Consider the following 12643-nt stretch of genomic DNA (forward strand, 5'->3'; position numbering starts at 1 on the left):
TTGGCTTCTCCGCTAGGTGACTGGGTATCGTACGTTGTGAGTTCGAACCCGATTGAAACCACTCTACTTTATCTACATTTTTGTGTCATACCACGTTTATTGCAACGGTCCTATTACTCTTCAAACCTTTACAATTCTATTCTCATATACCACGTGTGACGGTTCATTTTAAAGCTCTTGGTGTAAGAAAACTTTTCACCGACTTAGTTTTTTTCGAAATTCGAAAATTTATTTTTCTCAATATAGTTAACAGAGGGAACGCGGTCATTGGAAAATTTTAAATATCAGTAAATCTTGGGTAATTTATTATTCTAGAACCAAAATTTGTACGGTGATTTTGAACGGGAGTGGTTTTAAAGATTCCTTAAGCGAAGTTTGAGCAAATGTTTCAGTCTTTCACTTTCGAGGCGCATACTTCCTTAAACGCGAAAGGACAGTGGGAAAGTATTTGTATCAATAGACACGGCTTTAAGATGCTCGACTATCGTTATATGTAGGCACAGAAAATGCCTACCGTGATCAATATGTGTGCTTTTTAAAGGGTGAAAGCCACAGAATCTATCGAGTGGCTTTTCTTTAAATTACTCCCAAAACCGAACTGCATATCACTGAATTGAATATCTAAACTAATTACTGTGCCTGAATATAACAGTGCATTATGAAAAGCGATAATCTTTACGAACCTTCAATACCGGTGACCTGCACATTTAAAAGTTAGTTTCTTTTAATTTGATTGAGTATTGGCAATAAATTGAATCCTAGATACCATATCCAATAGATAAAAGTACCTTTGTGTTTGAGTACAATGAAGAGATTGGTGAACGAAAGAAAATCCAATTTTAAATTATTATCCTGTTGCGGTTTCATAAATTACAGTGTTCGGAAATAAAGTGTACTGCGATGAGTTTATTTATTTTGTTAAAAGCTCGAAAAGCTTCTATGCAGATCCCTGCAGCAAACCATTAAAATCGGTGTTCATATCTTCCTTTTGGTTTCCATTTATAGGCACTGATAAAATCAAACACGAGTGGGGGTGGGGAGGCGTATCCTCGTCCAATTTTAACTGTCATTTTTTTCGTTTTCGGATCGAAGTGTTGTCGAAATCACACAACACACAAGTAATTCAGATTTCTTCAAGATCTGTTATTGAGGGAATATAATGGGGAAACTCCTTTATTCTCCGTTGAACCTTAAATGATCATAAAGAAAAGGACGTTTACAGATTTCGTTTAAGAGAGAGAGTATCATGTCAACTGAAAAAACTGTTAGCGTATAGCGAAAAACTGGAGTTTACATTGTATTGTATTAAGGAATACTTCTACCAGACTTTATATGTGACACCCGACGCGAAACGCTCCGTCAAAAAGACATCGGGAGGATGTGGAAGAAATTTTATGTTAATATATGTCACGTGAGAGATTTTACACTCTGTCACTAATGGGGGTGATGATTGTTATTTGACCACTTGTTACCCAGTTAAATAATACTTTCCCACAAACAAATGCTTAGAAATGGAATTTCCGTAACAAGTCAGGAAACTCCGGTCTCATTCGAGATAAAAGTAGGTGTGAGACAGATTTTCCCAAACGAACGGGACACATTTCAGCTCAAATCGTTGGCATGTGAAATTATTTTTATTGTCTTTTTTAAACCTTTAAGAACTTGCCTGTATGTAGCAAAACACCGTTCGCACCAATAGCTTTGTCAGGTTACTGATGCTACGTAAAGGTGTTTTGTATCATCCTGAACAGAGAAATTCAATTCTTCGATTCGAATTCACAATCACCGTGAGTTATGCTAAACGTGTTAATCTTATAAAGCTTCACCTGTCACTTTTGTTCTATTCTTATTCTATCCTTGACTTAAACATAATTATCCAACACATTTCAGTAAGTTCACAAAACTCCTTCACTTTGCAATTGCCATCTGTTGGTGATGATAATACTTCTAATTTCACAACACGGCGTTCAAGTCAGCTCGATAGCAAAGCAAAAGCGGCGGGAGCGACTCGGAATGACCTGTGAGTACAGTATACTGGTGACACGAAGCTTATTACTTCGTCCGATAATACAGAGTATGGGTAAAAGCGATCTTTTGCTGGTATTCCTTTACAACCAGTGTGTCGAGAACGAGGGAAATAATTCTTCTGAATATATATTGTTGCCACATTGTTTTTTTACACAGCCATTAATTGCTGTGAATTGTTGCGCAAGATAGTAACGAGCGGTAGAATTTTCCATATCAATCCTTCTTTTGGTCGCTGATGGATTCGCTGTAAATATACTTCATTCAGGGATTCATCGTTTGGTCCTGCAGGGTGGTTTGGTCACGGGGAAACATATATTCCGAATCGAAAAATCCTGAAATAGTGTTCTACTTCCTTTGCAATAAACATCAACGTGTATGGAAAATAAGAAAATACAATAAAATTTTGACAATATACTCAATTTCTGCCCACATCAATATATCAAACTTTGAAAGCATAGCGGAAGTACTAACTGAAAACCCCATGTAAAATGGAACATCCCTTACTATGACGGAAGCAGCCGCCTTGCGAAGCGGTGACAATTATCGATCATTGAATTAATGAAGGAGGGACAAGCTCAAACAGAACGCATAATTTGCATATTTTACATTTTAATATGGCGGCTAATCAAGAACAATTATGAAATATTGATTTAATTTTGTAGTCAGAGGCACTGCAATCGTTGTAAGCTGTATATCCTGTATGCTTGTGCCAACTTCAAAAGGAAATTATCCCAGAGGCCGAGGAAGACTCTGTTTATCAAAACGGTAAGAGCATCCTGTTTTAAGTTATTTCGAGAAAGAGAGAGACTTTACTTCCATTGTCGCTGTTAACAGATCTATATGTTATTTTTAAGTTGGCCTCTGATGTTTAGTCAGTGGTTAATGCAACTGTCATCGGAAAATATAGAAATCTACCGGCATTCAGACTGGTAGATGGTGTACCTCATCTGGCTTTCAGAGGAAAATCAGTTCTTTTCAGTATCTTCTAAAAAGTCAGAGGGATTATGAAAAGGATCTTCTTCATTTATAGAGGTGAGTTTAACTCCTGCGCTCGTTTATATGAACGCACACGGAGGCGTCGTTTCTGGTTCAGGGGTGATCGAATTGTATGGATTATGTCTACCAGCTCAAAAATGCTGCCACACGTACAAGCATGCCTTCTAGTATCTTCAAAGCGGCAGCAAATGCACCCAGTTTGTCCCGTCAAAATAAGTATAAAGGAAAAGTACGAAAAAGATGTTAGACCTTTTATAGAAATTTTCAGAGTATGTGTGATGCAGTAGTGTTCGGATTCGGAGCACAGTTCGTTGTTTTCAATTGTTTATGAAATCGACATATGCGTTTTACGCATGTGTGCAATTATTAAAATCGATCAAATCTGATTTATGTTTCACCATTCAAGAGGAGGGCGACCAGTATCGGTGTTCCATTGAACCACAGACAAATAGAGGACTGTCTCTCTATTTGTCTGTGATTGACCGTTAATACGACTGTCTTTTTATCTGTAGGTAAAGTGATTGACAAGTGGCGAAATTTAGCGACAATACACTTCAAAGGTCTTATCAATGTTGTTGATTTGCTGGTCTAAAGTGTATTTCTGACATTGTTCTTGTCTATATTTACCGCTAAATATCCTTGTAGTCAGGTTGATAATCGCAATGCATATGGTGAAAACTGTCATTTTTCGAAAATCTTGTTTTAAGACTGACCCATAAGGTAGCGAGTCAGGTTCAAAGGTCAATTTTAGCATTTGTTTTATTTCAAATTTTGAACCTTGACACATGGTCTTTCTTTTGGCGGAAAGTGTTTGGTCACACGGTACCGGGAAATTCCTGAAATATTACTAAAATGGCAAACTATCAGCTCCACTGCGTGCCATTATTTTTTCCCTTTGTAATAACGGTCCAGGATCACTAATCAACCAAGATCGATATCCAAAAAAGAAGACATGTGTCTCTATTTGATTTAATCGACAGTGTAAATAATTAGGCTCTATCCTAGACCGGAAGATCGATCCGTTATTCGTCAAAGCATCACTTATTATCTTCTGTTTCTTTGACTGTTGACATTCCAGCACTATGCAGTGTTTAACAGCACCAGTTTGCATCGTTGTCGTTCATGCATATTTGATGTCTGCGGCATTCAGTTGGAAAGTTCCCGACAATGTTTACGAAACTTTCTACGGTACAACGAAAAAGGAACATGCTGGCGTTCAGCTCAAAACCAAGGGTTCCATTCCAAAATGGTTAAATGGTGAGAGCATTTTAATTTTTTTTCATATAAAGACTGTAAATACAGTAGAATTAGCATCTTTACCGACAGATTTGAAAAGGTATTTCGGTGAATTTCCACATGCCTGTCTGATCGTTAACCATTCATTTGCTGCATTCGGTTGAACAAACGGAAACTGGAAAATGGAGGATCCGTCGCATCGCTGGAGGGCGCAAGAAGCGCCACTATGAACAGTGTTGATCTCAGTAGAAATTACCAAAGACCTTACCTTGTATATTTCTCTTTAATATAACTACATTCCGTAGCGTACATACTCCATGCTCTTGTCACTTTGCTTTGCAGGGTATTTTCTGCACCAGAGTTGTGGTTCGTTCGGAAATAACAGTAGTGACCCTGGGAGTAAAATACTTCACATCTTTGATTGCATTGGCTCCGTCACCTCATTTGACTTCAACAAGGGACGTGTCGATTACTCACACAGGTAAGCGTGAGTGGAGTTATTGTACATGGGTAGTAGTATATGTTAAAGTGAGAAAATATGGTGGAGATATGCTTAAATGTATTTTGATCGACCAGACTGAATATCTGACTGACGGGCTGACTTGCAGAGAGTGCGTGTACTATTGTATCTGAGGACATAATTTACTACCCGTCTCTTTACAGGTTTTACCGCACTAGACCTTTTAAAATATGGGATTATTACGAAAGAGATATGGATAAATCCAAAGTCGCCTGGATGACCGCTTACTCTGAAATTGTAAGTAATCAAGGTGCAAATTCGAAAATTTTCTGCTTTGGTTCACAGATCGAGAAAGTAAGCCTGTTCTCTTGTTCTTCCCCCAAACGTATACAGCCAGTCAAAGATTTCGGGCACTACGAACACAAAGCTTTGTGTATAATGTAAACTTGCATCGCTGACAAATATACTATACTAGTCCAGACTAGAATTCAATTGTCGCCAGTAGCATTGGTCACGAGACATACAAAGGCCAATAGAATTTATTACTCCCTCTCACGTGAAATTATGTGATCCTACTTGACATTTGAAGCCTATTTTAGTGACGACGTTAGTATAAGAGAGGAAGGATCGTATGTGCTTGAGTGGGAGAGCGGGCGCTTTTGCTCTAGCGATGTACGCTTCTAGTGAAACCCGAGGACAGATCGATTAAAAAAATAGATGTTGCTCTTTTCGTTTTCAAGGATCAAGACCAGTACAAGAAGTGGTCGCCATTACAAGATTACCCCGTCCTCAATCCGAACGTCGCATTCTGGAAAATTGGCGACAAAGTAGCAGCCGTGACGGATAACCCTTCAGGTAGGTAGCTGTCTATGATAGCATATGCTATTCCCTGAACCATCAAAATGTCCGCAGTGACGGACCGAAAGACACACAGACTGACATGCGCAAAGGGACAGGCAGTAACAGAGATGGGATTGGCAAGTGGAAAAAGTGCAATTAACTAACAAACAAACAAACAAACAAACAGATCGTAATATTTACTGTCTGACACATGTAGATGCAGCTTTAAAAACGTGTCTTTATTTAATTACAGGGTACTGGTTTGACTTGCACACCCTCGAAAGTAAAGGTATCTTTCCTTTTAAAGACGTCAACTTTGGTTTCTCACATTCGATGGTTCCTGTCAATAATCCTGCGCATGAGCACGTGGATGAAGACGGAGTTACTTTGTACAGTTCAGTTTCTATGTATGACATCAGCGATTTTGACAATGTCAATGTCATGTACGTGTGTTAGTATTATCGAACTCACCTATCTCCGTACATACCAAGAAGTGACATTGTAGTTACAAAAATGTTTTGTTTGAAACCAGTTTTCATACAGTATGCAGTCTACTAAATCTAAGACGGGCTGTGTACATTCAAAATATTGTAACTATTGATAGCATCGAGAAGAATCGTTTTCAAGATTTGATGACAAAGAGGAAGGCATTGTTTGTTTTCCGTTCTGTTTGGCAAGGGAGCACTTTGTAAATATTTCATCTTTTCAGATGTCAGATTTTCGATTTATAGCTTCTCCTCACTGTAATTGTGTGTCGTTATTAACTGCACAGGAACTATGAAGTTCATAATGCTAGGATAATTCCTTCGTCTGCTTCATTATCAAGATCAATATTTGACTGACCGTGCTAAGATTTACTTTCTGTCTGCAGACGTGTGATATATAAAATCGTCAACGAAACAAGAGTTCGGATCGCATCATTCCAAGAAGCGGGGCCTTTTAATCTGAACCATTGCTATTTCGACTCGACTTATCCTCTGATGACAACACGCGGTTCATACTTACATTCGTTCTGTATGACAGAAAACCACTTTGTACTACCGATGAGCACCTTCCTCTACGATAAATGCAGTTTATTTAGAGGTAGGTCGAAAGTTGGTTCTCTTATATTTTTACTTTGCACGGCAAAATATTTCGGTTTTCAAAAGACTTTTGAAAAAACTGGCCAGAGTTTGACGTTTGTCTACATACTTTTTAGCTCCAACATGAAAAAACACATCAAGAGAAATGAAAGCCCATGATATGATATGGACATTCTAATTTGTGTACTGAATTGTAGTGTGCCAAACAAACAGACTCACTGCAAATGTCCTGCTATTTTTTCAGTCAATGATCGAGATGGGCCTGAGGTGCCTCTCTACAGCACGATTATGAAGTATTCCGAGGACGTCCCGACACGTTTTGTTGTCGTTAGCAGAAGAACAAACGAAGTTGTGGGCGAATTCACGACTGAAGACGGCCTCTTCATCACACACCAGGTCAGTTTTGAGTTTTGAAGTTCATGTACGTTCACAATGTATGCTGCCCTCAACGGTAAACAATGTACAGATGAGATTCCTGTCGATCGGTAAGCCCTATATCTGAAATTACCTGACCGCTACAGTATTACTGGTGTCCTTCTTGGATGTACCCACACAAGAAAGTATTTTTTCGAAATATTTAATGGATTCTGCATGATATATGGCATACTTAAGCGCAAAACATACTAGTTAGTATCAGGAAGCAAAAACGGGTCAGCGAATACACAATTACGTAGACTTGGTTCAAGTCTGTGATTTGTGAATGTTTGAGTCCATGGGTTGAATGCGATAACTTGTGTTCTGTTTTCGTGTGAAACGCGCGAGTGCGGTGAACGCCATGAGTGGGGTGAACACTTTACAGGGGAGTTTCTCCTGGAATTCGGCAGAAATTAACTCACTACTACGCAGACTCAAAGGTAACGCATTCAATTAATCGCAAGGAAACCAGGCCTTGGCTGCCAAATTCCAAATACCGACTTGAACTAAGTCTAACAATATCGCTGCAATGAATAGTTATTCCGGTTCATGCATAGTGACCAGCACAAAAATCAAGATATTGATGTGTCCTTTCGATACTATCTGGGGCATTCTAAAAATTGTGTTTTTATCAATGGTCTCCTCTCCCTTAAATTCATACTTCAACATTTGATTACTTGACCACGCACTATTGTTAGTCCGTAAACAGTGCCTAATGAGCCACGGTGTTCACCTTACCGGGGAATTAAATCAGTCGGTCAACGAACTACCAATGACCTGAAAGAAGGACTTTCACGTCTTTTCACAAGGGAGTAAGGAACAAGGAAATCAAGTACACGACTTGATGTACGAACACTTTCGTTTATATTTGTGAAAAGATTTTCTTGTTTTAAAAAGTTGTCAAAGAACCTTACAAGAAAATTAATGTGTTGAAATCAAAATAAACGCTAAGACAAGTTGAGTTTTTTACCTTTACAGTACAGAAATGGGTCTACTCGATGTGTTGTCAAATTAAACGAGGTTATTTTCGTTTTACAGCTGAATTCCTACGAAGAAAACGGTATAATGTATCTGGATATGTTGACTTACCGGGGAGATATTTATGAACATATGCACTTGGATAAACTGCTGACCACTCCAGTAAGTCAATATTATGTTGTAAGGGAAATCAACTTGAACCACCTCTTCCTCCTCTGTCTGTCTGTCTGTAGCTCTCTCTCTCTCTCTCTCTCTCTCTCTCTCTCTCGCGTTACATGTCACCGCTTCTTCATCTATTTGGATAACCTGTCAGCCAGTTCAAACACGAGGATAGAAAGTAATCGATAAGCTATGAAAACATTGATAGCAATCATCACTCAAAATCATAAAATCGTGCATTTTTGTGTGTTTTGGCATGTTGTCGCGATTTTATGCTAAACTGATATGATTTATAAAAAAAATACTCTGTTTTTCTTTCATGCTACAATTACAGAATTTTGTCACCAGAGTTGAGAGATTTTTAGTGGACATGTCAGACTGGACTCTATTAGACAGAATTGACCTCTTGCCCAATTCTAAATACAGCCTGGTTGAATTTCCAACCATGAACTATGAAGTATACAACACCAAGCCGTACAATTACACATATATGGTTGGCTTTGACCCGATACCAAATGTACTAATCAAGGTATGCGTTTTCTTTACATCAAGTTAGAAGCGAATATGGCGTCGTCTGGTTGCGATCTCTTGATTAATTCTTTCCACTGCGCCTTTTCTTTTCCGAACCGTTTTGGCTGGTACGTTTGGGCAATTGTTCACATGAAGAAATTAAGGTTTCTTATGTTCTTGTGTGATCGGTGATCTCAACCGTGTGAAATAAAATCTTCTGTTAAACAAACCACTGTGGACACCGACCTACTACCCTATCCTCACTTCGTGGCATCAAAGTAGCGATGATCCAAAAATTGTTTAGATGAAACCAGTGTGTTTTCTGCATATCTTGATCTCACTCATCGCAGTTCGATAATTTTGTGAATTGATACATTAGATGGGAGTAGTAGAGTAGATAAGTGGGTATTTTGGCAAAATATTTCATTTTATGATACAAGAATGAAACTTTGCAGAACCATCAATGGTATATCACTTAGTGAAAAAATAACGCTGGCCACCAGAAAATCCAAGATGGCGGCCGCATGGCAGCCATTTTCCAATATGGCTGCCGTGCAAATATAAAGGTTGAGAATAATCATTACAAGCGGGCTATTTGAATCATGAATGCATCATTACGGATTTATCACTCATTCTTGTGGAAATGTTTCCGTGTGACTGAACACAAAACTTAATTAAATGTGATCTTCCCGCCAGAAAAAAGGTGTTCTACATTCTAATTCCCTGATATTTTCATACATTCCAAGTTAAATGTCCAGACCAACGAAACATTGTACTGGGGTCCATTCGAGGGGCTTATACCCGGCGAACCAGTCTTTGTTGCCAGACCAGACTCGACGGCGGAGGATGATGGCGTCATCATTTCAACTGTACTGGACACAAACGTGAAGAAAGGTGGGAGACAAATTTCTGCCTTTCTTCCTGAAATACATATTAGCGTCATAGTTATTTTTTTTTATTTCCAAGGCGAAAACTCTCAAAAACACAACACCCTGTGATTTGAAACAAGACCAGAGTCTTTTGTTTCGGTGGTCTTCTGTACTTTGAATGTGTTTATCGATAAATGTTAACGTAAAATAAACTTAGCTCACGTGATCGTAGTTATGATCTACTGATCAATCGATAATAGATGGGTAGATAGAAAAATATAATCGTAAGATACATATATATGACGTTTTCATTACTAAAACTGGTGTAATGCGACTTGTTGATATTTTACATCTATATTACGTCATTTTCTCCCTTTGATGTCTCTGGTGTAATGATAATGTAAATTTATTTTATTTTTAGTGAATTTTCCATTGTTCTGTAGGACCGCATTTTTTAACATTCCGTTCGTTTACTCTGTTCATTTTAGCCTACCCGTTGTAACTTGAAATATTGATACGAGTCGTGAAATACTATCATGCGACTGAACTGTTCCCATCCTCTATTTCTTTCTCGTTGCCGCAGGAATGGTTGTCGTCCTTGACGCGCAGACCTTCACCGAAATCGGTCGAGCTGTATCCCCCGAGCTGATGCCATTCGGTCAGCACAGCAAATTCATAAGGCAATCAGCTACTGGCTCGACCAGAAATGTCGTTCAACGAGTTGCATTTGGGATGATATCCGTCTTGTCACCAGTTGTGTTGCTAGCTATTTCCCTCGGCAGAAACATCGTTGTTTATCTCTCGTAAAATTTTCACAGTGGCAGTTTAAAACGTTTTTATATCGACCACAAACATTGATTGTAGAGATTCACCTCTGGACCTCAGCAAGTCTCCAATATAATCAGCAGAATCACGGGAAATGTTGGTATTAAAAATGAATGGCGGAGGGTGGACGTATCAAAACATAGGCCGTAAGCTAAATGACAAGCGATTCTTAAAGGAAATGAATGACACGAGAAAATAAGAGGGAGAGAGTTTCACATTCGATCAAAATGGCCGTTAGAAACCTTGCATCTAACACCCTTCTGCATAAAGAGACTTTTAGAATCTTTGCTTTGAAATGATTATCAGAAAGAATATGGTCGGTATCACCTCTCTTAATCGATCGTTGCAATTTACGAAAAGCTGGAACCTGTCTTATGCTCGATCTCATATTCTCCGATGCGACGTGTGTAAATCCAAGTTGATAAGTATTTTGCCATATACGGTATCTATGATCCAAAGATTTTGAACAAGCTTTGAGGGGCCTTGGTGGGACACCTGGATGAATTGAGGGGGTTACTGTAAGTGTCAGACGTTAATGGTATACTGTCACCTGTTCCAATTTTGCCACAGTTACCATGGAAAGAGAAAATCTAACCAATCACAGATTTTAAGCGGGTGACCGCTTTTTAAAACAGCGCCCTCACATGGGCATTTTGAATATCAAGGACGCCCCTTTGACCATATATGGGCATACTTAGATTACAGGTGACTGTATGCCTTTAACATCTGGTGGGTATGTTATTGTTTGATACAACGTTTAGCGATCTTTCATCGGCGCACAGTCACTCCACTGCGATTGGCGTATGGGAGATTAAACAATGGGACTAATATACAGCGTCTGGGAAGCTTTTATCCTATTGGTTAGCTGAAACGCATATTTCTTATTCAATTATTTCCAAACGTCCAATCAGAGGATAGCCCCTAGTTTTAGACTCCTTAGGTTGCCGTTGATAATGACAACTACCCAATCAGATGCATTTAAATAACTGCAAAATGTAGTGCTGCTTGTTACAGCCTCCTTGAAGATATGAAAAATGACTGATTCAATGTTAAAACTTCCTCTACACAGCTTGATATATGACGTCCTTCTTCGCACAGGAAGGATCCACTTCACCTTTTGAGGAGTGGTACACTACAAATATGTGTCACAGATCGAGTGAAAGTGTTCAGGAAATGCAGCTGACGTCGTGAAAGTTATAAGAGGAGTGAAATAAAGAAATACAATTTTATAAATGAGCCTTCTCCCGAAAGGAGAAAATCGTAACCTGCGTGGCACCCTTCTTGTTCTGATCACCCCTAAAATGTGATGGTTTGTCCCATATCATACTTGCACATATATTAGCTGAACAGGGATGTCTGTACAGTCTTTCCTTTGGTAAGAAACACTATATAAAGAAATAAACAAAAAGGACAAGACTGATACTGAAAAAGTTCGACGACATAGCCTCAATGCCGATAAAATATCTCTCATCGACGATTATAATATATACTTGTGACATCACTGTGGGGAAATGCTTGCTACAGTTTTCGCCTCTTCCTATTCGTCTCTTTTTCCAGTTTCATGATGTGCTTCGAATATTTTGAGTCAATTAAGAGAGATTGGTTGTCACTTTTGTTTACTCCTTATGGCACAGGGTATACTTAATTTCATATGTGGGATTGTATTGGAAACTTTTAAAAGTATCATTTTTTGCCACAACACTTGTAAACAACTCAACAACAAATAAACAAACAAACTTCATCCTTTTTTGACAAACATGAACACAAATACAACTCTTTATTGGTTCTTTATAGCACATGCACAAGCCAAGTTTGTCGTCTCCGAACAAAAAATACGGGATTTATTCTCTGGTCGTTCTACGTCACGACAACCCGCGTCTATGTCATCAATTTTGGTGCGTCGGACCTTTTTTTTTGTCGATCTTCGGTGTGCTCGTAAATATGTAAACAAACAACATGGTGGCCGATGTTTCTCCCACGATCAAAAGTCATGTAATGAAATCGATATTTTCACAGACTACGACATTACTAATCCGAACAATGTAAACACAAGAGTGTACCGCCTGTATATTCCGAAGGAATTACGTGAATAATTTGCGGAAACAACGAACTCGAAGCTGGTCGCGTATACCGTGGGTTCCGTACGCATTGCAAACAGGGTCAGGCGTGACGTTTACAGTGTTCGCGCCGTCGAGATTCAGTCGATATTTGTTCCCGAAAAACAGCGTATCTTCGTCTGTGATAAA

At 38.8% G+C, this 12643-nt stretch overlaps 1 protein-coding gene across 1 annotated transcript; it reads left to right on the forward strand.

The window, feature by feature from the left end:
* Positions 1-2427: 2427 nt before the first annotated feature.
* LOC139115465 (beta,beta-carotene 15,15'-dioxygenase-like) lies at positions 2428-12106 on the forward strand. Its single transcript, XM_070677579.1, has 12 exons — positions 2428-3060; positions 4103-4281; positions 4603-4741; positions 4924-5017; positions 5461-5575; positions 5814-6003; positions 6432-6643; positions 6887-7038; positions 8095-8196; positions 8528-8722; positions 9450-9597; positions 10156-12106. Exons 2-12 carry the CDS (start codon positions 4107-4109, stop codon positions 10377-10379), a joined length of 1746 nt encoding a protein of 581 aa, XP_070533680.1. The 5' UTR covers positions 2428-3060; positions 4103-4106; the 3' UTR covers positions 10380-12106.
* The last annotated feature ends 537 nt before the right edge of the window (positions 12107-12643 follow it).

This window comes from Ptychodera flava, chromosome 17, assembly GCF_041260155.1.
Source record: "Ptychodera flava strain L36383 chromosome 17, AS_Pfla_20210202, whole genome shotgun sequence".
Lineage (NCBI taxonomy): Eukaryota > Metazoa > Hemichordata > Enteropneusta > Ptychoderidae > Ptychodera > Ptychodera flava.

Bases quoted from the DNA above. Each gene is read 5' to 3' on its own strand.
- LOC139115465 (XM_070677579.1), top strand. From the start codon at position 4,107: ATGCAGTGTTTAACAGCACCAGTTTGCATCGTTGTCGTTCATGCATAT. The intron at 5,576-5,813 runs GTAGGTAGCTGT...ATTTAATTACAG, and splicing joins CGTGACGGATAACCCTTCAG to GGTACTGGTTTGACTTGCAC. The intron at 8,197-8,527 runs GTAAGTCAATAT...CTACAATTACAG, and splicing joins ATAAACTGCTGACCACTCCA to AATTTTGTCACCAGAGTTGA.